Source organism: Prionailurus viverrinus, chromosome B4 (assembly GCF_022837055.1).
Source record: "Prionailurus viverrinus isolate Anna chromosome B4, UM_Priviv_1.0, whole genome shotgun sequence".
Lineage (NCBI taxonomy): Eukaryota > Metazoa > Chordata > Mammalia > Carnivora > Felidae > Prionailurus > Prionailurus viverrinus.
Genome location: NC_062567.1, coordinates 61299350 through 61327315, shown reverse-complemented (window position 1 = coordinate 61327315; position 27966 = coordinate 61299350). Strand labels below are relative to the sequence as shown.

General features: G+C 38.6%; 1 protein-coding gene across 3 annotated transcripts; it reads right to left on the bottom strand.

The window, feature by feature from the left end:
- Positions 1-382: 382 nt before the first annotated feature.
- On the bottom strand, positions 383-26668 carry RESF1 (retroelement silencing factor 1). Of its 3 annotated transcripts, none has more exons than XM_047868641.1 (6): positions 26526-26668; positions 25147-25242; positions 23265-23465; positions 5042-10109; positions 3579-3662; positions 383-1107 (listed from the first exon to the last, which is right to left on the bottom strand). In XM_047868641.1, the coding sequence occupies exons 4-6, from the start codon at positions 10050-10052 to the stop codon at positions 941-943; spliced, it is 5262 nt and encodes a 1753-aa protein (XP_047724597.1). In that variant the 5' UTR covers positions 10053-10109; positions 23265-23465; positions 25147-25242; positions 26526-26668; the 3' UTR covers positions 383-940. The 3 variants fall into 3 exon arrangements, with proteins under 3 accessions (XP_047724597.1, XP_047724598.1, XP_047724599.1); XM_047868642.1 differs by lacking the exon at positions 26526-26668 and adding an exon at positions 25707-25914; XM_047868643.1 differs by lacking the exons at positions 25147-25242; positions 26526-26668 and adding an exon at positions 24164-24213.
- Positions 26669-27966: the final 1298 nt, after the last annotated feature.

The following is a 27966-nucleotide window of genomic DNA, read 5'->3' as shown; positions in this document are numbered from 1 at the left end:
AATTTATTTTTATGTGTTATATATAATTTATACATAATATATAATGTATTATATTTTCATAAAATCTCAGTGCCATATATATTATATATATCATACATAATATATACAATTTATAAATAAATATAATATATATATGGCATTGAGATTTTATGAAACTAACCAACACATTTCTAGGAGTCATAAAGTAAAACCCAGAAACATTTTGCTTTCTTTCTTCCAATTTCCTGACCCCAGTAAAATGTTTGCTCTTCTTCTGAATGCAACCTGAAAATATTTACTTCTGACAGCTTAATTTAACATTTCTCCTTTTAAAAACACCCTTCTAAAATGTGTCCTGTTGTGAGGGTAGAAAACGAAACACAATCCATTATGACTTCACATATATTTTTAAAAAATAAATGTTTATTTCAAGTATGAAAAGTAATGTTTAAACATTATCCAAAAATTATGTTCAGCTTAACAAGTACAAAACAAGACTTCTGACAAAGTTTACAATTAGGTATAAAATACTTAAGAATATACTTTGACGTTCACAGTGAGCATTTTTGAAAAATAAGTTTTGCTAATAAGCTTTAGAAATAAAAATATATTTACAGTCCCAGCTAAAATAAACAAGTCCTTAACTGAGAACAACAGTCCTCCCTCAGGATCAATAGTTAGCATTTCAAAATAAACAATGGTAAACTTTGTTCAGTAATGTCAAAATTCAATACCTTATGGTTTTGCTGACAAATACCATCTATCTCTTATGTCTGGTACCCACAAGCAAGGTTCTCAAGCCACTTAATTGATTTCATAGATGTATAAAACTTATGTAGTATCCAAACTCTCTTGACATTTTTTACAATTCTGAGCATTTTCAGCAAAATATTCTAAACAGAAACTGGCAGAAACTTCCTGGTGCCCATTACAGAACCATCAAAAAAAATTAGCCTTGAAATTATTTTAAAGGACTACTACCAAGGCTTCTGCTTCTCTTTTCCATATACATCTTTTTGTAGGTTTGAAACATTGCTTTTGAATCTTTTGCTGGATTTTGTAGTGTTTCAAATCCATCTGCACTGAAGCTTCTCTTGGAGAGTCTTGCATTAGCCAAAACATTATCATCTAAGGAAACAGAAATTTTGTTTACTTTATTATTCAGTGTTTGTGACCAATATACAATCAATTAAAATGGAGAGGGTAACCCTGCACTCTTCTCTTGGATAAAATTAGGACAAGGAGTTGGACAAACTATGGCTTTTTACCTACAGAATTATAAATTACACACACAGGACATCTTGCCTCTTTTGGGGACTCTTTTCTACTCTCATCCCATCTTCACATCCCACAGCTATCTTGTTCTATCATTTGCACACTATTATAAATGTGACCTTTTTAACAGCTATCTAAATTAGCAATACAAAGAGCACAAACCAGCCAGTTTCAACCAGTGAATGGAAAAGTTTTTGTATTCTAAGACATGTCTATAGCTTTCTGTTGTCAGACCATTTCAGCGTTATATTAGCCTATCTTTTTGATGGGTCCAGCTTTTCCTACCTCCTGAATTTCTAGATGTGGCTGTGCTTCTCAGTAGCCAATTCCCCTGGTCTAGAATAGAATTCCCTTGGTTTTCATTCCTGCTATAGCCATTCCTTTCTGCATAATAGTCTTGTTTTACTTTTTTTTTGCCTAGGAACTCACGCATTCTATCCTCTTAGTTTCAAATTATTGTATATCCTCATTAGCTTTCTTCTATGACACTGATATCCGAGATGGGTTCCTAAGTCACTTTTCACTGGATTCTGTTACTTCCTCTTCTCTGTACCTTACCTTGACTTGACAGTTTCACAACTTGCTCCATCTACACTCAAACCTTTGCTACCAAATGTAGATGTATAATTATCTCAACTGTATCTTTGATCTGTTTGGGAGTTTGCAACATTTGTTTTTTGTCTCATTTCCCGCTGGTTCATGTTCTCCACCTCTTCATCTTGGTATTTGTTCTTTCACGCTTTTCCTGAATCTCCAGACTTTTTTTTTTTTTTTTTGGATTGTAAGTATTATTTGCTTTTATTTTTTAATTGAAGTATAGCTGACATACAATATTACGTGAGTTTCGGGTACAACATAGTGATTCATCTCACACTTCGCATCTTGGCTATTCCTTACCCTGCTGCAGATCTCCTTGAGCTTGTGCCCCAGTCTGTGTTTTTTTTTATCACGATTCTCAGCACTGTTTACTCAACTTCAGTTTATTGCTCATCTTATTTGTGGCTGTCTTTATGTCTCTCATTTAGCTCATGCTTATATCTGATCAATTTGCGCAGGCATCTATGAGTATTTTCAGATTCATATTTCAATTATGTCTCTTACCTTCTCTATGGAGTAACATCGCTCCTATGTCCAAGGACCTTTCTTATCCAATCTCAATGCCCATTTCCATTTTTCTCACTTTTGAATTCCTGTGTTCCAACTTTAAAAGTATGCTTTCCACTCTTAGGACTTTTAAAATTCATTTTGCCCTGTTTCAGCTGTTTTCTTGTTCTGACGAAGAGTGCAGTTCTTCTTTAAGACTTTAAATCAATTTAGTTTTTTCCTATGTGTACCTTTACTGTGCAGGACTCGATTTCTGCAAGCCTGCTTATGTATATTTGTTTTAAACTCTCTTTTCCACTTCATCACTTCCTCTCTTTTAAGAAATGTGCTTCTTTATTTTTCATGGTGAAATTCTGCTTCTACCCATTTTCAATGAGTTCTAAACACTTGTCTTTTCATATTCAATTAACCAAAACTAAGATAAAACTCCTGAACCCTAGCTTCTAGTTCTCAATGCAAAACCCTAAAAACAAAGTGCATTCATTTCATTCCACTAAGTAAGATACTGAAAGCTCTGGTTTTTCTGGTTGGCACTCAGCCTAAATCCCTCCCATACAAAGAGAAATAAATTTTAACTAGGAGACTCAGTTTCTTATCATCAAAATAACTCAAATTCCACACTGAATTAACTTTGAAAAGAGGGGACAAAGTTCAAGTCCCTATTTGGTTATTAGTTATGGAATTTCTAATGACCTTACCTCCCACTGATAAAATGGGGACATGCTCATCTACCTGGTTTTGAGAATTATATGAATTAAACTTGCTAATCACCCCACCCAGGAGCTAGCAAACAGGGTATGGCTAACCCTCTAGCCCAATGTGGTAAATAAAGTTTAACTGAAGTATAGCCTATACTCAAGTATAGCCTATACTCATTCATTTATTATTCTACTGCCATTTTCTCACTATAGTCTCGGAGTTGAGTATTCAGGAAACCTTACGATCTGCAAAACCTAGTATTTACTGCATAATCCTGCACAGAAAAGTTACCTAACTCATCAAGAGGAGAAATATTTTCTTGTTAACAGGAAACAGACCACTGCTCCCCTCTCCACAGTATGACAGAAAATATCAGAAATTATCTTCCTACCATACACTCAATCATTCAAAAAATATGGATAAAAATCAAACTTCACAATAGTTTCATAACTATAATCCAGCTTCTGTGTGACCAAGTGCCCAATACGTAGAGTAAAAATGTAAATACATGAGGATTTTACCTATTTTTTGGTTGGCTTCTGGAATCCTTTTCTCCTCAGTTACACCTCTTAACCAGTCTTCTTTTGTACTTTTTATTCCTGAAACTAAATATTCATTTTCAGATCTCTAGAAATTGCTATTCATCTTTTAGTACTTTAATGAAAGAAAGTCATATAAACATAAAATAAATCCTAGAAGGCATTAAATATATTCACATATACTGCAAGTCTAAAAGAAGCCTCAAAAATCCTTCCATTTCAAGTGTCTGAGTATCTTATAAATGAAAAATGGGTTGCATTAAAAGTTTATCTTCAGTATGGAATTGTTTCTCCCACTTAGGCTGAACACCAACAAATTCCAAGGTATTTAAGGGTACATGAGACAAAGAAAGCCCCTCCCATTGCCCCCACCTACTTCCAATGTTCTTGTTACACCCATGCCTCAGATACATTTATATGGCCAAGTGAAATCACCAATACTTTACAACATAAATTTTATAGTCTATTTTTACCATACATCCCTATATCCTTCCAAGAAAATGTACCTTATATTTACATTGTAACTTTCTGTGCCCAGATACCATCTGAAGAGCACAGGAGAAAAGAAGATTGCCATTCAAATCCTTTACTTTTCCAATCTGAATTTCTCAACACAATGTTTTATAAGTAATATTCACAACACTTAAATGTTTCCTGACTACCAAATAATTAGTCCTCTATTTTCTCCTTCCCTCCTGGCACTACACTGAGAATTCTATCATTCAGCCAAATGACAGTCATGCTTCCTTCTGGCCTTGGTAACTTAACATTGGACAAGACTGCTTCCGTTGCCCTCCCATTTCAAGAGCAGACTACAGGACAGCGCTTTAACTTTCGTGATAACAGTTACCAACTACTTCAAAGATAATAGTAAATCAAACCATTTCCATATGTATAAAAAGTTTTCACAAATATGTAATGATTATTTCCTCATATTTAGACCAAAGCTTCAAACTCACAGAGCTTTGAAATCACAAGTCCAAATGAGAATCAACAAAAGACTGAGGGGCGCCTGGGTGGCTCAGTCGTTTAAGCGGCCGACTTCGGCTCAGGTCATGATTTCACGGTCCATGAGTTCGAGCCCCATGTCGGGCTCTGTGCTGACAGCTCAGAGCCTGGAGCCTGTTTCAGATTCTGTGTCTCCCTCTCTCTGACCCTCCCCTGTTCATGCTCTGTCTGTCTCAAAATTAAATAAACATTAAAAAAAATTTTTTTTAAAGACTGAAATAATGTATAACTAACACTCTTCTAACTTAGCACAAAAACATTTTTCATAATATCGGCTTCTTGGTGCAAAACGAAATCTTTGTATTTGGCAAACCTTACAATTCCATACATCTCTTGTCATCAAGTACAAATTGAATACAATTTACAGTAAGGGGAAGATAAACTTAAAACCATGCCTTACAATGTTGTAGACATCATCAAAAAAAATCATACCAGACCTTGCACAGGTGCCTGCTCCTTGCTAGGACAAGGCTGCAGATCCTTCCGGTTGTCATCACAATTTGTATTCTTAATCAGTCCATCTGGACATAATTTAAACTCCAGCATGTTTGGTCTTTCTGTGGCATCTTTCACAGGTAAGAAGCTCTGAGGTTTATTTTCTGGTGTCCTCTCTTTATTAAGCTTCATGGGCGAACTATCTAATTTTGTGAGACAAATGCTCTCACGTTCTGTGCATTTAAATGCAACTCTGTTCAGATATAGTTTCCTTTGATCCTTTGATTGGGGAGACATTTGGCCAAATTGAACTTCATTGTCTATACTGTTCAAATTTTTGTCTAATCTGGTTTTATCAATCCACATTTTATCAAGTTGCTTTCCACCAACTATCCCTTTAACATTCCTTGAAATACACATTTTAGACTCCTCAGAATGGTGAAATTTGAGGTTTTTAGCATGGCTTAAAGAAGTATTTAATGATTCTTTAGAAGCCTGTACACTATTGTGTCTCTCATTTGATTTCCCACAACTCCCTGCTTGCATGGAAAGTTTACTGGACTTCACGTACTGAGAATCACACGTTACATTTCTCACGTGGCTTTTCTTTGATGTGTTGCTACCCATCGCTTCTTTGTGCTTCTGCCTTTGTAAATACTCCTTTGGTGTCAGAACTCTACTCATTTTGGATGAAACGTCCTTGGAGCCTGAGGACTTAGCATTTGATACTGTCTTTTCTTTAACTCTGGCTCTTTCATTTGCGAGTGACAAAAAATTACACAACTTAAATGTACCATCTCCCGTATTTTTATTATGCTCTCGTTTATCATATTTCTTCCTCTTTATCTTTGAATCAAGTATGCCCCCATCATCTAACTTCCTTTTTTCCAAAACTTTTTGTCTCAAGCCACCTGCTTTCAATTTTATTTTCTCTGGGGATACTGACTGTACCAAAGAACCATTCTTCATACACAGATCTTTATTTTTATTTGTCAAAAAACCCACCTTTGGTTTTAGTGGACGTAAGTTTTGTGCCATGAGCTTCTGGTGCAGGCTCTCTTGAGAAAATTTTGTCATTTTATTACTGCTATGAAAAGTTATCTCATGAAACTTCAGTTTTCCTTTCCTTTTGTGACTTTGCAAGGAATCTAGTTTTTTATCACCTTTAGATAAAAACTGACCTGATAATTCTTGTTCTGTCCTCAGTGATTTGTGATGTTTTGTTTTGGGCTTATTTATATTTTTGCTTTCTTCTATTTCAGGAAGATGATTTTTTGTATCTGGACAAGTCAAAGGAATCTCCGGATTGTTATTTAGAGGACTATTACATTCAACAGGGGCATTTCTATCAGTTTTCTCTCCTTGTTTACAACTGTTGATCTTCAAAGGAGAACATTTATCTTCCCCTTCTTTCTCTGAAGCTGAGTTCTTGATAGAATTGCACGGGCACTGGGGTACTCCTTCATAAACCATAGATAGCCATCCCAGTGCACAGCAACGGACATCATCTTTCTCTGAATCCATTATAGAATCATGACTCTTTTCATCTGTATCTGTTTGTGGGTCACACTGGCCCCCTTCTTTGTTTACAGGTTCTTCTTTCTGATGTTCCCCCAACTTGTCTACCTCACAGAGTTGATCTTCATGTTCAGGAAATAATTCTTTCATTTGCTCTGAGTTTAATATTGTAATATGTATTTGGTCTGTTGAGTCTTTGGAGTCACAACCAGTTTTATCACAAGTTTGACCTTTTGGGTTTTGGTTTGTTATTTGTTGGGCCACAGAACCTTCATGTGTGTTCACAGCTTCAATGCCATAGGGAAATTCTTTTAAAAGTTCTGACAACTGATCATGTAGGTATAAGATGGATGCCTTATCATTAAGAATCTCATTTCTTGTAGGATCTTGGGCAGTGTAATTGCAAACTGCATCAGCTTCCTGAGGGCAACTGCCCTGTTGGATAGCTGCTGATGAACACATATCATTAGCCATGCTTTCTTTTTTAGTGATATGTTCCAAATCACTTTCCTCTAAAATTCCACTATTTGCTTTAACATGCTTCAAAGATGATTCTGGAGGTTGAGGTGATTCTGCCTGGTCAGTTATTTTATGTGAAACATCTGTGCACTTTAAAAAATTATCACTTTGAAAACCAAAGTCTTTATTTTCAGTGACATTGTCTGTATGTTCTTTTTGTTGTCCACTACTAATCACCTGTTGCTTAGGGAGAGAAGATTTCTGTGGCTCAACTCTTTTCAAAGGCGGCAAGTTGAATATCTCCGCTATTTGGGAATTATAAGACGTATCACCTTCAACAAGAGAACAAATATTCTCAATATGTAACATATCACCACTAGCAATATCACTTTTCCTTGGCTTGTATGAAGCTTGCTGTTCACTCACAGTATAATGGGTATCTGGTTCTGATTTGATATGCTTTCCTTGATTGCCATGAGGTGTGTCTGCTGCATTAGTTGACTCATTTTGCTCTTCCTTCTGAATTGGTAAGAACATCTTGGTGTCTGTTGTAGCACCTGCTACTGGTTCATCAACATTAGCTTTCAAAGCAGCAGTAATACTTGTATTTTCTGCCAACTGATTCTGTAAGCTACAAACACTGCCTTCTTTAATAACTGGATACATTGTTTCAGATAAAGCTTCAGGTGTTGTTCCTTTGACAGACAAGGTTTTGACATCTGAAAGAATTAGTGGTGACACTACAGCCACCTGAAGTTCTGTTCCTTTTGTGTTGGTTGTGCCTGAAGACTCAGAATTCTGTACTACCATTGACAAAGTTGTTTCTTGTGAGCTGTTTAACACCTTATTCTGAGAATTTCCCACAACTGAAAATGGACTCTTATCACAGGTTTCCACAGGCTTGGAAACTCCAACTGCTGTTCTATTTTTTCTTGATTCATTACACTGCTTTTCTTCGGTAGGTTCTGAAGGTTGCTTTTTCCACAGAGAAAGGCATGTTGCTAGCAATTCCATGGAAAAGTGACTGTCACTTTTAGAAGGCATTCCACTTGTTGAGGATTTATGCTCAAGGGAAAAAGAGTTATCTAAAACCTTGGCATTTGTGTTACAAGTACTTGGAGCTTCCACTGTTTTCAAATTTAGCTGGTTACCAGTGATTTGGGTACTTGGATTAACTTCATAACTATGTGGTTTAGAACCCTGAATAGTTTCACTAGCATTTTTAAACAACTTCTCCTGAGGTTTATCTCTACATGTAAGTAAACTGAGAATTAGCGTATTTTTATTTGGATATTTTGAAACATATTCCTCAAAGGACGCAGACTGAGGAACATAAGTTGTTTCAGAATTTGTTGGCACATTTAGTTCAACGTTGACATTTCCTGATGAAATCTGGCTGTTATTTAAGGTTGCCTGGGTAATCTCAACAGTCGATGCCTTTAAAGAAGTCCTAACTTTCAAATCTTGTAACTCATCTGGCATTGGAAACTTTTCTGAACAGACAGAATTTAGTAAAACAGAATTCACTTGGTTAAAATTTCCACAATTGGGGTCCTGAATGTTGGAATTCATTGTACTGTATGCTCTATTTGTTTCTTTTGCAGATTCCATTACTGTTGGTGGTTTATTCTCTGGAGTCACTAGGGTTACCTGTGGTCCAGACCGGATTTGGGCAGTTTGTTTCAGAGACAATCCAGAATTTGGAGCTAATTCACTATAAGAGGTATCAGTTGTTTTAATACAACCTGCTGCCATCAAAAGATTTTTATTAATCTTGATTTTCCTTGCAAGTTCCGAAAACTTCTTTTTTATTTCTACTAATGTTTTAATATCCCTCACTAACTTTTCTTTTGTGACACTTGTGTCCAATACTTGATTTGAAGTTAGATCACAAGAGTCTGTTCTCCTCTCTTGATTATTTTGAGCAAGAGTCTGAACACCATCCACAGAAGATCTAACAGGTTCATTAAAAGGCTGAATGACACTGCTATTTACTTTCAAGTTACAGGAATTTCCAACTGTGCTGACATTTTCATTAGGGTTTTGCCAATGCAGTTGTAAACTTCTAGAAAAGTCTTTCCTCATTTCAGGTAAGTGCATTTCTTGACTCTGAGGAACTTCCACAGAAGCCTGTTTAATAACATGCTGAGTACTTTGCAAAGGCTGGCTTGCGTATCTACAGTCATAAGGAGGAGGAGGCCTTTTGTCAGTTTGAGGAACTGCGTATCGATAGGAATGTACAGTTGCAGTCTGCTTTGACTGTAAAGTCTGTGGAGGATCTGGAGGGTGACTATTTTTAATTTGCAATGATGCAGATGGCATAGGGTTTTGTTTCTGAAGGGAAGGATCTTGCAAAGAGCTTCGTGATGTGTAACTATATTGCTTTGGAAGCGGTCTGTAATCTGGATAAGTCAGTCCACTGGATGTATACTGTTGCGCCCAGTCAACCTGTCGTTCTGATACAGATGGGTTAAGTCTTGGGGTCCACTGATAAGTTATAGGAACTCTTGGAGAATTGGAGGGGATCATTTGTAGTTGCACAGAACAGGTATCTGAAGTTACAAATTGATTCTGTAGTGCATGTACATTAGGTGTATTAGTTCCAAAACTAGTTTGATGAGATACAGTTGCCCCTGTATGAGAATGCACAGAATTCTTCATTGGTGAGTTCAACCAAACATTTTGGGTAACGCCTGAAGACATCTGCAAATTGTGATTTAGTTGTTTGGATCCTTTAACATTTGCATATGTTATTCTTTCTACTGACGTTTGTGAGGCCACAACTGTCCCGGTATGTATATCAGAAATAGGGATTTGCTGAGGAGCTGTATAATTTCTCATGTTTAGCAGTGGCTGTGAAACTGGATTTGAATTTCCAAGAAACATACATGCTTCTTGGTTACTTCCAGGATAGCTTAAAGAACTTTGAGATGTTGTGTTAAATGTATTTATTAAAGCCTGCTCCAAAAAAGATGATGGCTTTTTAGGATAATGTGGTGGTAAGGTGACATTCTCTGGTTTTGCATTCCAATTCATTGTTGATTTGATGTAGTAGCAGAGTATTAAAAGTCAGTTGTTTTGAATGTCAGGAATCTGTAGGAAATAAAGATCTTTCATTAAAAATTTGTTTTGTCTGCATAAAACTTCAAGAAAATTAGTTTACCTTAACACCAATGCTATGGTCTATTAGAATTCCAGAAACCTCTGACCAGTCAAAACTTCATCTTTAATTTGGGGAAGAGATACAAAGAAAAGAGCAAAGAAGGATTTAACAATAAACATGGCAAGTATCAATAAAATCTCTGGGGTGTTTTATAGAAATTCTACACAATATAGTATTTTGCTTGCTCCATTTAAGTGGCAATTACTTTGATCTTAACAGGCTCTTTATTCTAAGTACCCATGTTCATTGAAACAAAACAAACAAAAAACTTCAAACACATGGCAAATAGTCCTTATTGTCTATCCCCATTGTCTAATTCCCCAGAGGTATCTATTGTTACCTCCTCTTACAGAAAATTTTATAGGTAAAAAACAAATACATAAAGGAAACCTCATCTTTTTGCCTCATTTTCATTACTATACCTAGGATACCTTATTATTTCACTACAAATATATTATCCTCATTGCCTGCAGAACATACACTTTCTGAGTATATATTACCATTTAACGAGTCCTTTATTGGCAGATAAAGTTTTTGCACTTGTAAACTATCCTAAAGATTCTATATTTATACTTTACATTTTTGGCTAAATGTTTCTGGAAACTCCTAGAAGTGAAATCAATGTGTCAAAGGACATTAAAATTATCTTCACGAACAATACAAACTGCCCTCCAAAAAGGTTAAAATAACTTACACTCTCACCCACAGCTACTGACAAATCTAAAAATGGTCAATTCTACAACCATAGTAAATGAGGAAAGACCAATTAAAATAAAACCAACTTCACTTAAACATACTAATACTACACCCTAAATGCAGAATATACATTCTTCCCAAGTGCACATGGAATTTTTACCAACATGACCATCTAGCTGAGCCATAAGCACATCTCAATTTTCAAAGTGTTCAATTATTCAGATTAATTTACGATGGAATCAATCTAGAAATTATAGAAAACAAAGTAAATAGAAAATTGCCAAGTAATTGAGAAATAAAGAATACACTTTACACTTACAGAGAGAGAGAGAGCGCGCGCACGCAGGCTCTCTGGTGCCTCTTTCCTCTACTTATGACATCAGTCCTATTGGATCAGAGCCCCACCCTTATGACCTTATTTAACCTTAATTACCTATAAAGGTCTCACCTCCAAATAGTTACATTAGACGTTAGGGCTTCAACATACAAATGGGAGAAGAGAAGACACACAATTCAGTCCATAACATGTTCCTATCCCCATGTTCATGTAACACATAACACTAATTTAGAGCATAAATAAATATGTTAAAGAGACTGGGAGGGGTGCCTAGTTGGCTCTGTCGGTAGAGCTTGTGACTCTTAATCTCAGGGAGTTTGAGCCCCACCCTGGGCGTAGAGATTACTTAAAAACATTCACTCACTCATGCATTCATTCATAAATAAATGAATGAATAAATAACCAAGAAACAATCTTTGTATTTATCACAAGACTAATAAGTTAACCCAAGGAAAGAAATGATGATGGACTGAAATAAAATAATGAATAAAAATGTAGAAATTCAGCTAGTCACAAGTTGATTCTTTCAAAAGAATAAAAATCATTAAGCCTCTGACAATACGGATCATGAAACTTTAAAAGCACAATATTGGGAATAGAGGCTACCACTAGACCCTATAGACTATAGACCCTATAGACACTAAAATAATAAGTATTTATTCCAATACATTTCAAATTTAGGAGTAATAGACAAATTCTTTGAAAAATACATATAACCAGGACTAACACAGTAAGAATACCCTATCTCTTTAAAGAACTTACATTGATAATTAAGTATCTTTTCACAAAGAAAATGCCAGGCCTGTATGGCTTTGCTGGAGTATTCCAACAATCATTCATGAAAGAAAACAATCCCCATACAGCTTCTTTAAAAGGATAGGGGCGCCTGGGTGGCTCAGTCGGTTGAGCGTCCGACTTCGGCTCAGGTCATGATCTCGCGGTCCGTGGGTTCGAGCCCCGCATCGGGCTCTGTGCTGACAGCTCAGAGCCTGGAGCCTGTTTCAGATTCTGTGTGTCTCCCTCTTTCTCTGACCCTCCCCTGTTCATGCTCTCTGTCTCAAAAATAAATAAATGTTAAAAAAAAAATTAAAAAAAAAAAAAGGATAAAGAGAGAACACTTCAGAGCTCATTCACTGAGGCTATCATCCAAATGCTGAAAAGAAGGAAAATTAATAATTTCTTTCAGAAATGTAAATGAAAAAATCCTAAACAAAATGTCAGCAAACTAAATGGGGTGACCTATGGAAAGGATAACCCACCATGATCAAACTGGCTTTACTTCAAAAATACAAAGTTTGTCATTTGAAAATTAACCAAAGTAATCACAGGACAATAATTTATTTATCTAAGAGAGAAAGCAAGCAAGCACAAGCAGGGGAGGGGTAGAGAGGGAGAGAGAGAATCCCAAGCAGGCTCCACAATGTCAGTGCAGAGACTAACACGGGATTTGAACTCACAAACCATGAGATCATGGCCTGAGCCAAAATCAAGAGGAGGACATTCAACCAAATGAGCCCCTCAGGTGCCCCAGATGATAAATTTTCAACAGGTACAAAAGCTCTTGATAAAATTCAATATCCATTTATTAGAAGAACAATCATATCAAACCAACAATAGAAATTTCCTTAATTTTGATAAATAGCAGCTTCAAACATTTATATTGACAATAAAATGAAAACGCCACTATTACCCCTTCTTTTTGCCATGGTACTAGAGATCTGGAAAGCATAAGAATTGGGAAGGAAAACATAAAACTGTTCACAGAGTTTATGTAGACAATCTAAATCAGGGGCACCTGGGTGGCTCAGTTGATTAAGCATCCGACTTCACTCAGGTCATGCTTTCATGGTTCGAGAGTTCAAGCCCTGTGTAAGGCTCTGTGTTGACAGCTCAGAGCCTGGAGCCTGTTTAGGATGCTGTCTCTCTGCCTCTCTGTGCCCCTCCCCTGCTCAGGATCTGTCTCTCTCTCTCTCTCATTCTCTCTCACAAATAAATATTTAAAAAAATTTTTTAAATCCAAAACAATCTACAGATCTTTTACATCTATCAAGTCTTGGGTCATAGTGTTTTCACTAAAAAGAAAAACAAGATTGAAGAAGGTATGTATGCTTTTGAATTAAAAACGAATCCCCAAAAGAGAGAGATCTGTATATTCCTCACATGCCTTCTCTCAGGAAAGCTCCTTAATAATACAACTGACTAGGGGTACCTGGCTGGCTCAGTTGCTAAAGCATGCAACTCCTGGTCTCGGGGCTGTGAGTTCAAATCCCATGTTAAGAGCAGTTTACTTAAAAAAGAAAAAAATAAATAAAGGCCGAAGCATAATACAAACTAGCTTTTCTACTAGAGTTAATGATGCCTAATAAATTCCCCTTACTTCTTGTATGTACTTGGGGGTGGGATGCTGTTATGAACTAAATTGTATTATTCCCCCCACCAATTTCAAATGTTGAGGTCCTAATCCCCAGTGTGACTATATTTGAAAACAGGCCTTTAAGGGAGGTAATTAAGTCTAAATGAGGTGAGAAGGATAGGACCACAATCCAACAGGACAACAACCGTTGTCTTCATAAGAAAGGCATATGCACACGGTGGGGGGAGAGAGACCATGTGACATCACATAGGAGGAGGCTGACCACAAGCCAAGAAGGAAGAGGCCTCAGGAGAAACCATAACCCTGATCTTGGACTTCCAGCCTCTAAAACTGTGAGAAATAGGGCACCTGGGTGGCTCTGTAATTAAACATCTGACTTCAGCTCAGGTCATGATCCCACTGTTAGTGAGTTCAAGCCCCACATTGGGCTCTACGCTGACACTGCAGAGCCTGCTTGGGATTCTCTCTCTCTCCCTCCCTCTCTCTCTCTCTCTCTCTCTGCCCCCACCCCCTGCTCACTCACTCTCAAAACATAAACTTAAAAAAAGAAAAATTTTCAACCCAGCAACTTTATTTTTAGTTTACCCTTATTACAGAAATTTCAAAGTAAAAAAATAACCTAAAAATCACAGCTTGTGGAAGAATAGTAATATTAGTATCTATTTTAAACACAATCACACGCACCCATGTACAGAACTCTATGAAAACAGACTGGTTACATTATGATCTGCCTACTACAGGTCAGATGAAATTGTAAGAAATAGAACAGGACAAACAGAGCCACATCAAGAATTGTTTTATATACAAGGGTGACTGTTAATTTGTCAAAGAAACTGGAACATTATTAAAATGAAAGATAATGCTATTAATAGACAAGATGATAGGCATAAAAAAAGACTATCTCAGAGCAGCCCAAAAGATGCAAACCTAGACAATGTCCAGCAGGCTTCAATAAACGTTTGTTAAATGAATAAACACAATCTGTAAGTACTGAACACCAAGTTAAAAAGAAGTCCCTATTTAAACTTCCAGATGGGAAAAAGTCCCCACTTCTCCCTTCAGATTTGTGTCAGCCATAAACATCACATGATTTCAATACTTCAAAAATATAGAACTTCTTAAAAAATATATTAAACACTCTTCTTATACCTGAAAAAAACATAAAACCCTTCTGGTATTTTTTTTTAATTTTTTAACACTTATTCATTTTTGAGAGACAAGAATGAGACAGAGCACAAGCAGGGGAGGGGCAGAAAGAGAAGGAAACACAGAATCTGAAGCAGGCTCCAGGCTCTGAGCAACTGTTCAGCACAGAACCTGACACGGAGCTTGACCCACGAACTGCAAGATCATGACCTGAGCCAAAGTCGGTCACCTAACCAATTGGACCACCCATGCGCCCCCCCATTCTGGTATTTTATTTTATTTTATTTTATTTTATTTTATTTTATTTTATTTTATTTTTAATTTTTTAATGTTGTTTATTGTTGAGAGAGAGAGAGAGAGAGCATAAGCAGGGGAGGGGCAGAGAGAGAGGGAGACACAGAATCCGAAGCAGGCTCCAGGCTCTGAGCTGTCAGCACAGAGCCTGATGCAGGGCTTGAACTCACAGACCATGAGATGACCTGCGCCGAAGTCAGATGCTCCACCGACTGAGCCACTCAGGCGCCCCTCCCCCCCATTCTGGTATTTTAAAGTGAAACTTTCCCTTATGGCTTAAGTTTGACATCTAATGTGTTCCACAAACCAAAGTCTATTTGGAGTGTCAGCTGATGTGGTCAAAACGAGGAAAGCCACTATTTTCCACTAAAAAACTGATTTACGTTAGCAAAAGCTATAGATGCTTCTGTAACATCAACAAAACCATCAATACCAACACTTCAATGTAAAATGCACTTTTCAGAAATTCGAAAAGTATCATGATTTTCTCAACCTATTATTCTAGCTCTGGCTGTTGGTATCCTTAGTCATAGAAGAAATTAGGCTATCAATCCTTGAATTAGGCTTTCAGGAATATTCTAAATTTTGCATTATTTATAATACAATTCTATAAATAACAGCTATCATTTGAGAGTTTACCATATGTTAAGAACTGCACTGAATGCTTTAAATACATGATCACACGCAACTGTCACAACAAATGAATGAAGCCAGGCAATAGTGCAAGGCTAGCAAGGCTAGATAGAAATCCCACTATCACAGCTGTCCACATTGCCAGAGACAGAAAGGAGACAAGAATATAACTTCACATACAAATTTATTACTTACCCACACAGAAAAAAATAACATCAGTGTCCCTATTCCCAGAGGGTGATCCCAAGGTGTTTGAGAACACAGGTTGCCAAAAAGCCAACTCTAAACTGCAGCCATTTTATAGCTGGCGACTATATAACCCAAGGATAAGGGAGGTGGTAAAGTCCTGTGCTCAACAGGAAAAAAAAAAACATCCCTGTGGCTATTTCTCACAAGAGTTCTTATCAACTTTTGTTCCAGAAGGGCCTACTGGGTGTCCTGCCAAGGTAGGAGTCAGACAGAGATTAGACTTTGCCTATTTGGCCCATGAATAGACAAAGGTCATCAGAGTACAATGGAGAAGTTGCCCCCTACATCTCTACCCTCCACCCTACATGTGTCCTGCTACAAATTCTATTCAGAAGCACAGGACACTCAATCAAATACCCTAACGAACTGTACTTCTTCTTAGGCAACACTGGAAAAGAGTGACTTGACCCTGACCCCTGGCAGAATGATCAGGCCGTTTGTGGAGGTCAGGCCACAAGCTCCCCATACAGAGCCATGTAACGTCCCAGGTATAATCAAGGCTCACCAATAAGAGTCACATGGCTTTCTCTCTGGAAGAACAAGGGAGTGGGAAATAAACTGCTCTAATTTTGCTCACTGATTAATCTAAGCAGAGCGTGGGATGCTGGCAATCACACATACCCCATCATGACTGGCCAGTAGGAAGTTCAGAGCAATGCATCTATCATTCAGGCTAGAAAGTTTACGCTTATGTCTCCAGAGCAGAGGTCAGAGACAAATTTCAAACTAACTTTAGAGTTGTACTATTCCCTAAAATGGGAATTAAATATCAGAGAGCACACATGAAAAAGTCAGTTATCCCTCCTGGGAGTTCTGCCTAGCAACTCATTTTAGAACCCTCCAGGTACCCACCACCTTAAGCAAACAAGATTCATTAGAGAGGTGGTGGTCTCAAATATCTAGAAATTCCTGACAAGTGCCTCAAATACAGAGGAGTAGTTTGCCAGTATAAGCTACCTAAGATGCAATATGCTGTTGGAGTACAAAGTGTATTAGGAGGATAAATACCACTATTACAACAGGAATGAGCCAATTCTGTGCCTCTTGAGATGGATAAACTCTTTGAATAGAACCAAACAGTTGCCATAAAAGCAGGCTCAACTGCCTTGAAGAGAAATCTGAAAACTGTTACACCTAGTTAGTTACCTTCGTCATTATAGACCATACTCTAGTGTTTACTCTGGTTGTACCAGGTTTTGTTTGGAGGATTGTAAGAATATTAACACAGGCATTTTGTTGGCATTCCATTAAGATCCAGGTTTTATAAAACTAAAGGTTAAGACTAATGACGCAAGGGGACCTGAAGTACCAGAAGAGACCTATAGGATAGAATCTACTTTCTTATTATCAGGGTCAGGTAGGGGATGACAGATCCACTTAAATTCAGAACCATAACTGTAGTCTAGAAGATACAGACAAGAGAATTCTGCTTTCCCTCGATCAGGAAACCAATGGAAATCATGACTAACAGAATAAATTACATGAGTCTTGGCCTAAAGGACACCACTCGCAAGAGCATTCATTCCCCCAAAATTAGCAACTGCTGAGGGTTTCTAAGAGTCTTTAAGATTAAGATCTTCCACTGGCCAGCAGTATGTTGACTAAGAGTAGTAGGCAGCTACAAGCCTGAGGTAAATTAGATTACTAGTTTCTGCCTACTCCTCCAACCCTTATCCCCTAGGTCTATGGTCTTCCTTCTCCAACTAGCATAGAGGACCTCTGCAAGTTATGGTGGGTGAGAAGGAATGGCAATCACTCAACTGTGAACTCATCACTTCCATGCTCTAAGCCACCTTACCCACAACACCTTGTATAGTAGCATGGTCATGTGGAAGGAAAATGTAAAAACCAACAGAAGTTGTGGCAGTGAATCTTTATGGCCATAATGAAAGTGACCTACTTGAGATAAATTTCTGACCTCCAATAAACACCCTCAACTACTTCAACTAAAATAACACATGGCAAGAAACTAAATGCAGAAGAAGATTTGATATAACCTACATAAATATTCTTCAGGGTCCTAAAGAATTTCTAACGTATGAGAAGTAGGGCACCTGAGTGGCTCAGTCGGTTAAATGTGACTGGTTACATGTGACTCTAGGTTTTGGCTCAGGTCTCGTGATTAGTGAGACCAACGTCAGGCTCTATGATATCAACTTGGGATCCTGTCTCCCTCTCTCTGCCCCTCCTCGACTCACACTAGTGCGCTCAAAAATAAACATTAAAAAAAGATTTCTGGGGCGCTGGGGTGGCTCAGGTCATGATCTCGCTGTTCATGTTCAAGCCCTACGTCGAGCTCTGTGCTGACAGACAGCTCAGAGACTGGAACCCGTTTCCGATTCTGTGTTTCTCTCTCTCTCTCTTTGCCCCTCCCCCACTCACACTCTCTCAAAAATAAATTTAAAAAAAATTTTTTTAAAGAATTTCTAATGTATATAAATGCTTCCTGACTTGATCTGTCCCTGCTGACTGTAGCTAGAGATGGCACGCCCATTCAGTACTCATGGAAGAACCTGGAAGCATGTGCCTCACCTCCACAGACTTTGCCTATGCATCTCTTTTCTGTTAGTCCTATATTATATCCTTTGCTGTCATCAACTTTAGCCATGAGAATATAGAGAAAAGGAACAAAACCACAACTTGGGTCCTTGAAAAGATCAACAAAACTAATAAACCTTTACCTAAACCGACCAAAAAAAAAGTCTCAAATTACTAAAATCAGGAAATAGAGACACTACTACCAACCTTTCATTGAAAACAAAAAGAGAATACTATGAACAACCACATGCCAATATATTCGATAATCTGAAAGAAAAGAACAAGCTCCCTGTGATATTGTAATTTATACAAAGAAATATATATTTGATCTTTGTCCCTATTTCTCACACAGAATTCCTAAAATCCTGAGGTTTTCCCAAGTGTTGAGTGAAAAAAGGTGCCTTTTGTTAGGTTAATGAGGTGACTTTTAGACTGCACCAAAAGGTGGGGGCGGGCAGGAGAACCATCCATGTGAATAGGGGGTTGGATCTTTCAGCCGTCCCCCACCTCCAGGGAGGGATGGAGAGTTGGAGGTTAAATCAATGGCTAATGTTTTTAATCAGTCATGACTGTGTAATAAAGCCTCTATAAAAACTCAAAAGGACAGGATTCAGAGGGCTTCTGGGTTTGTGAACACATGAAGATTTGGGGACTTTGGCATGCCCAGAGGGAGCAGAGAAGTTCCACACAACTTCCCACATACCTCATTCTATCAGCTCTTCTAGACTGTTGATTCATATCCTTTAAATTCCTTTGCAATAAACCAGTAACCTAGTAAGTAAAATGATTCTCCGAGTTTCATTAGCCTCTCAACCAAATTAATAGATTCCAACGAAGGGGTTGGGGAAACCTCCAATCAATAGCCAGTTAGACACAAGTACAGGCAACAAACAATCTAGACTTGCGACTCATATCTCAAGTCCAAGAAGGGGAGTTATAAAAACCTCCAATCCGTAACCTGTTCGTCAGAAGCACAGGGAATAACCTGGGTTTGTGATTGGTGTCTCAAGCAAGTATGGATGAAGGCAGTCTTGTGGGACTAAGCCCTCAACCTGTAGAATCTGATGCTACCCCCCAGGTATATAGTGTCAGAATTGTAGGAGACCCAGCTGGTGTCCCCAGAGAACTGCTTGTTGTTGCTTGTTGTTGTTCCACACACATACAGTGGAATTCAGTGAAGAACCCCAAAAAACTCCAAAAGACACTGACTGAAACTGACTTGAGACACAGAAAATCTAACTAGGCCTATGAAGAGATTGAATTAGTAACCAGAAGATTACCCAAAAAGAAATGGTTAGGCCCAAATGGCACTCTGGACAATCATACCAAAAACATAAATATTATAAACCAATTCTACAAACTTTTTTAAAACACAAAAGAGGGAATACTTCCCAAGTTAATTCTAAGAGGCCAAGATAACTCCATAGCAAAACCAGAAGAGAAATCACAATGCAACTACAGACCAATCTGTTATGAATATGGATGCAAAAATCCTCAAAAAAGAACTAGCAAACCAAACACAGCAGCATATAAAAATAATTATATACCATAACAAAGTGGGACTTATCCCTGAAATGCAAGGTTGATTTAAAAAAATCAATGTTAGGGGCGCCTGGGTGGCTCAGTCGGTTAAGCATCCGACTTCAGCTCAGGTCACGATCTCGCCGTCTGTGAGTTCGAGCCCCGCGTCGGGCTCTGGGCTGATGGCTCAGAGCCTGGAGCCTGCTTCCAATTCTGTGTCTCTCTCTCTCTGCCCCTCCCCTGTTCATGCTCTATCTCTCTCTGTCTCAAAAATAAATAAACATTAAAAAAATTTTTTTTTAATAATAATAAAAAAAAATAATAAAAAAATCAATGTTATATAAAATATCAATACAATAAAGGACAAAAACCACATGATCATCTCAGTAGATTCAGAAGAAGGACCTAACAGGATGGAAATTAAATGCATCTTCAAATCCAACTCTTTTTCATGGTAAAAACACTCAAACTAGAAAAAGAAGGGAACTTCTTTGATTTGATAAAAGGCATCTGCAAAAAACCCACAGCTTACATCATAATAGTTAAAGACTGAATGTTTATCCTCTAAGAAATCAGGGAAAAAACAGAGATGCCTGTTCTGGCTACTTCTAATCCATATTGTACTACAGGTTCTAGCCATGGCAGTTCAGAAAAAAGAAAGAAAAGAAAGAAATAAAAGACATCCAGATTGGAAAAGAAGAAGTAAAACTATCTCTACTTGCAGATGACATGATCTTGTATATAGAAAACTTTTAAGGAATCCACTAAAAAACTAACATAATTAATTAACTAGTTTAGCTCAGTTGCCTACTACAAGCTCAGTATACAGAAGCCAAATGTATTTCTAAACAACACTTAATCTGGAAATCAATCTCACTACAGTAACATTAAAAAGAATCAAACACTTTGAATAAGTTTAACAAAAGTGAAAAATTTATAAAACATTGCTGTAAGAAATTAAAGACCAAGGGCACCTGACTGGCTCAGGTGGAAGAGCATGCAACTCTTGACCTCAGGGTTTGAATTAGAGCGAGCCCCATGCTGAATGCAGAGATAGAAAAGAAAAGGGGAGGGGAGGGGAGGGGAGAAGAGAAGAGAAAATTAAAGACCTAAAAAAAAGGGATAACATCCCACATTCGATGGATTAAAGGATTTAATACTGTTAAAGTAGAAACACCACCCAAATTCATCTACAGAGTCAGTACAACCCTTACCAAAATCCCAGATGTCTTCTTTCTAGAAATCGAGAACCTGATCCTGAAATTCATTTTGAAAAGAGTAAAGTTGGAGGACTTACACTTTCCAACTTCAAGACTTACTACAAAACTATGATAACAAAACCATGCGGCACTGATACAGGATAGACACTGATCAGTGGAACAGAATCCAAAAATAAACCCTCACATTTACAATAAGGAACTAGAATTCAAAAAAGGACTCTTGCAACTCAACAATACAAAGACAACTCAAATTGAAAGTTTTTCCAAAGATATATAGTCAACATGCACATGAAAAGATGTTTAACATCATTAACCATCAGGAGAATGCAATCAAAAATACGGTGTGGCAGGGGCATCTGTATGGCTCAGTGGGTGGAGCATTTGACTTCAGCTCAGGTCATGATCTTCGGGTTCGTGGGTTCAAGCCCTGCACTGACAGCTCGGAGCCAGGAACCTGTTTTGGATTCTGTGTCTGTCTGTCTCTCTGCTCCTCCCCAACTCATGCTCTCTCTCAAAAATGAGTATTTTTAAAAATCTTTAAAAAATAAATATACATTTAAAAACGCAAAAAAAAAAAAAAAAATCCACAGTAGCATACCACAAAAAGACAAGTGTTTGCCCTGGATGTGGACATACTGGAACTCTTATGCCTTGCTGCTGAGAATCTAAATCTAAATATATATAAATACTCTGAATAACACTCTGGCAGTTTCTCAAAAGACCAAGTAGTTATATGATGGAGCAATTCTATTCCTAGGTACATACCCAAAGGAATTAAAAATGTATGTCTACACAAACACTTGCACATGAACCCTCACAGGGGCATTATTCATAGTAGCTAAAAAGTGGTAACAATCCAAATGTCTGCTAACTGATTAAAGGATAAACAAAATGTGGCATATCCATGCAATGGACTATTACTTGACAATAAAAAGCAGTGAAGGACACGGATAAACCTTCAAAACAAAATGCTAGGTGAGAGACGTCATAAAAGATCACATATTATTAATCCATCTGTACGAAATGTACACACATCTAGAGACAGAAACTAGATTAATAGTTGCCTGGGAATGTTTGGGTTGGGGAAAAGGGGGAGTGATCTGTGAAAGAAGATTCTGAAACAGAGTAAGCACTGCTAAGAGAGTCACTCTAAATAGAGTCGGATGAATATCGAAAGTAGGGTCGAGGCTTGTCTCCAGTTTTAATTTTTTTTCCCAGTTTTAATTTTCAAAACATCACAAAGTTCTGACTTTTGTCAGTTACAACTGGACCACCTCCTGGAATGCATCGTCCTACTTTGGCTAAATAGCCAAAGCCTACAAATAGCCAAACATGTATTATAGTTAGTTTCAACTCTGCTAGCACCCATCAACCAATCATTTATTCATCCAAAACAAATTATGTAACCTTGTGCCTTCTGCTTATGTAAGCTTGCACTCCCCACTTGTTGCAGCACTTTACTTTGGATTTTATCAATTCTGTGTGTCTCAGATTGCAATCCCTAAGGGTCTAAATAAACCTTTTTGGTTGCTGTGCAGATTCATCACCTTTAGGATCAACACCATTAATGAGCATGGAGATTGTTTTGGGAGTAAAGAAACTGTTCTAATTGAATGCAATGATGGTTGCACACCACGTGAACATAACTTAAAACCACTGTACACTGTAGTGGGTGCCTGAGTGGCTCAGTTGGTTACGTGTCTTGACTCCTGATTGGTTAAGTTACCAGGGTCTTGGGATCAAGCCCCGTACATCTGGCTCCAAGCAAGTAGTGGAGCCTGCTAAAGATTCTCTCTCCCTCTCCCTCTGCCCCACTCACACAGACACAACAAGGGCACACTCTCTCCACAATTAAAAAAAAAAAACAAAAAACACTGTACACTGTAAATGGACAAACTGAATTTTATAAATACGGCATATGAATTATATCCCTAAACTGTGGTTTAAAAACCAAACAGTTATTTCCCTGTCAATAGCACCGACATGGGTACATGACCCAATGAAAGCCAATGAAATTATAGACTTTTGGTAGAGCAACCATACAAAAGGCCTAAGTTCAAGCTGATTGGATACATACCTGGAGATGCTAGAGCCACTCAAGGAAGAAAGGTGTGCCTGAGAATGGAGTCAATGCTGAAGAACAGAGCTCAAAGATGGAGGGTCTCAAAAGTCTTTAAAGTTTTTCTTTCTTTATATTCAGATACTGGATCCAGCCAAACATGAAGGTTGAACTATTTGAACTTCTTAATGATGTGATCCAGTAAATTATCTTTTAGGGCTTAAAAAAAAAAAATAATTTGCTTACGATTTGTTTCTTAAAACATAGGGTAGACAATATAATTTCTTATAGTACTTTGCAATCTTAACCATAAATTAAAGATTTAATTTACAGTGAAGTCATAGAATTTAATACATCCCAGGAGAATCTTAGTGATTGTCATTAAATCTTTGCAGTCATTAGAACTATGAGCAAATGTCTCACGACATTTACCTCAAGAGGCCAGCCTCTAACACTGCCCTTCAATTTACAAGCACACTTAGGATCTCAAGAATATACACACTACAATGCTGCCTCCCAACAAAGCATTTAGAATTTCTCAAAGTCCCCAGTTAGTTCTTTCTTTACAAGACTTATTACAAAGTAAATTTTAACTTGCATTCTAGAGACAGAGTTGGTAAACGTTGTCTCTTTATCTCAAAAATTGAATGCTTTCCATGTCTGTTTCAATGGGAGGGATGGGGCAGGAGGGTGGAGAAGGCCTGCTTACACACACACACACACACAAAACCCTTGAAATTCATCTTTATAAATACCTTTTCAAACAACAAGATCAATTCCCTAAACATTTAGGTTCCTATTTATACAAGACATCGATAACCTAAATGGTAAGGGAGTCCTGAATATCACACAGTAATATGGAAAAACGAGGCTCTGGGGCAAATATGCCCTGAATTAAGAATTTAACAGAGGGGCACCTGGGTGGCTCAGTAGGTTGAGCGGCCGACCTCAGCCCAGGTCATGATCTCGAAGTCTGTGAGTTCAAGCCCTGTTGGGCTCTGTGCTGACAGGTCAGAGCCTGGAGCCTATTCCGGATTCTGTGTCTCCCTCTCTCTCTGCCCCTCCCCGGCTCATGCTCTGTCTCTGTCTCTGTCAAAAATAAAACATTAAAAAAAAAAAATTTTTTTTTTAAAAGGAGAATTTAATGGAGATATTCTTGATTTCAAATTAAGCCTAGAGGTAAAAACCAGAGTTGTGTCTAGTACTTCTCTACAGAAACATAACCTACAACAGGATCTATAGTAAAGGGTTTAATCAACACAAAACTGATTAACGTAGAGCTGATAAACTTAGACCTTAAAGGAGCAAACTGAATTTCCTATTAGATACAATGCTGTCTGAAGCCATAAAATATCTTTCCTCTAACAGGACAACAACTAAAATTTACTGAGCTCTTACCACTCACAGACAGGGGCTGTCCCACGTGTGTTGTATGACTAAAACTCATATAATTTGGGGCACCTGTGTGGCTCAGCCGGTTAAGCTTCCAACTCTTGATTTTGGCTCAGGTCATGATCTCATGGTTTGTGAGATCAAGCCCCACGTCGGGCTCTGCACTGACAGCAAGGAGCCTGCTTGGGATCTCGGTCTCCCTCTCTTTCTCTCTCTCAAAAACAAATAAATAAAATAAAATAAACTTACAAAAATTCTAAAAAATAGAGCAATCCTAAGTAGACCTCTGCCTGAGTAACCTGAACCAGTCACCTCCCATAATCTACTCTTTCTTGCAAAGACTAACAACTAAATTCTCTATGCTATGTCAACCATGTATTTCTCCTCAAGCTCTGTCATCAAATCCATTGTGCCCTACTGTTTAATATTTAACCAACGCTGATTCGTGTAATTAACAATTTAATTCCATAATAAATTAGAGCAGGCTACTTGGAGGTAACATACTTACTTTTAAGTACAATGTTAGTCTTTTACTACTATGTTCCCATTTCCCTCCAAGCATGTCAGTCCCCCTTCACACAGTGTTTATTATACTTCTTTGGTCCTAGGAAGAGCAAGAAACATTTTATAATTAGTGATAATTTAATATGAACTGCATTTTTTTTATTCACATGAAACTTACTTTATGATAAAAGCACATGCTATTCTGTTTGCTAGATAGGACATTGCTGTGCCAAACTGTGTTCCTCCTTTAAGGTTGCACCAAAAACATACGAAGTTTACAGAATTCTCATTAGGTGTGGAAAGTAACAAATAGAAACTAGGTGTGGCCTAAAATACCATTCACTGTTTAAGTTAGAATTCAAGTTGGTCCTCCAGGATCACTACTGCCCTACCATTCCAAAACAGAAATACTTTATCTTACCAGCTTTCCTCACTGGAACAGTAAGAGAATCCGACTGTACAGGGGGAAACGTAACTAAAACCTTAACATTCGTGAATGCTAACAATGACTAAAACATACAATTTACAAGCAGAAAAGTCCCCCAAACAAGCTCTGCGACCCACCTATTCAAATGCACCCCAAGCTGACTCGTATCATGGGCTGTTCTCTTTATTTTGAAGGTAGGCTCCTTAAAGTATTACAAATAAATTGTTTTCACTGAAACGATTCTCCTCAAAAGGTTGCTGCTGAACTCAAGATCCTAAGGACATGTGCTTAGAGCATTCGCCTCCCTCGAAAACACCTAAAATCGGTATGCATTTGTGCATTTAAAAATGCCTCGAGGAACTAACTACTGCTGAGGAACAGAAAGCATCTGCGGAACAGAGGCGTTCGCGGGCCACTTGGAGATACAAGCAGAGCAATTCTGTTTCGGGAGGGTCAGCATAATGGAGGTGGGGAGGAAGGCAACGCTCGAGAAACCGTAAATGCAAAACAAAGATTTTTTTTTTCCACGCCGACAGGAAATAATTAAAAACATAAGGTACTCTCACACCCACCACCTCGTAGTTCAACAAAATGCGTACTCGCTCTCTCCACCCCGACCTCCACCGCAAGGAGTGAGGCAATTTAAAGAAAACACCCAGGAGGCGCCGCCCTCCGGCTCGGGCTCGGCGTCCGCGGCTGGCCCCGGCCGGCCCCGCGCGGCAGGCAGGGCCACGAGCGAAGGGGCCGGCACGCGGTGGGGCGCGCGAGTCGCGGGGCCGAGGCCCGGAGACGCCCGAGCTCCCGCGACCCCGAGACTCCGTCCTCGCCTCAGAACAAAAGCGCCCGCCGCCTCGCGCGCGGCGCCTGCCCGCGGGCGCCTGGGCTCCTGACGGCCAGCGCCGCGCCTGGGACCTGAGGAGAGCGAGGGGCAGCGGGCTCCCCGGCCCCACACTTACCGACGGGCGCCGAGCCCAGCGCGGGTAAGCGGGGAGGACGCTCTGGGCCTCCCGGGCCCCTGAGTTTAAGTCAACTCGGTCCGCCTTCAGGGGCGGGTCGATCAGCGAGGCCCAGGCTCCCCGAACAGCTAGGCCCCGCCCCCGGCCGTGAGCGGCAGCGGTAAGCCCTGCGCCGCCCGGGTCCTAGTGCCACACGTATACAACGGCTGTGGCCAGCCCCGCCCTCCAGTCCCTGGCGGCGAGATTTGCAAAGGCAGGTTTACTTGTCCTATGGAGAAAACGTCTCCGTCAGTGGTACTTTACGTTTCACTTGCGTCGGAATCGTCCAAAGGATTGAAGAGCACCACCTGCAAAACCAATTCAGTAGGGCTAAAGTGGACTGAAAATGTAGATTTCTAACAAGTTCCCAGGATAGGCTGTTGCAGCTGGTCTCAGAACCAATGATGTAGAGAATGGGGTTGGCAAACTTTCCATAAAGCATGTGAAAGAAAGCACACAAAGTGAAGCTAGGGAGATGTTTTTTCCTCCAAGCCAATGGAATAGGGAGAACGTCCATTAATGCAGAGGAAGCTTCTCCAAATAAATAAATAAATAAATAAATAAATAAATAAATAAAATCAATGTTTTCTATACAAGGATTTTTATAATATGAAGTAAATAAGGGAGTCCCATCTGAGTGGTTAAGAATAAGAAAGGGCAGAGGTGGTTAATTTTTGCCAAAGGGTGGGCAGGGAATTCCTTTGACCTAAGATTTGGATCTTGGCTCTGCCACTCCCACTCACTAGATCTACAACCTTGGGAAAATCACTTAACCTGTCTCTGATCAGTTTTCTCACCTATAAAAGGAGAATAACAGGAATGCAGGTTTCTCCTGCTATCCAAAAGTAGAGAATTTCTATGAAAACTTTGCTAATCCAAAATAGTGTAGTGATGCAGCAATTACCATTACTTTATATGGGAACATTTTTTAATATTCCCAGACCCCCAAAACAACTCCTTTTAGGCTTTCCTTAGGACACATCTTGCTAATATCTGTTAAATAAATGGGGATAAAGCACAGATGCTCACAGACATAGTTAAAAGCTATATAGCAGCTTGATGCTGAGACAGTGTAGTTCCCAAGGAAGGAACTTAATGGTGCCACTCTCGCTACTCAGGGTGCACGTGCAAAACAAATGATGAATGCTATATTCACTTTTCACCTTCTTTTCATGAAAGCAAAAATCCTCTTCAGATTTTTTTGGGGTTAGCAAAAACAGGTAACTAATGTAGGTCTTTTGTAAAAGCAAAGTGGCATAAGGAGAACTTTCAAAAAGTGAAAAGCAGGGGATACCTGTGAAAATAACAGCTTTAAATCCAAATGACAGCCCTGCCTTAGTTTAAAGCTAAGTTCTCTTTTCTGCTTATTATGGATCTTTGATAAGAAATACAATTGCTGAGA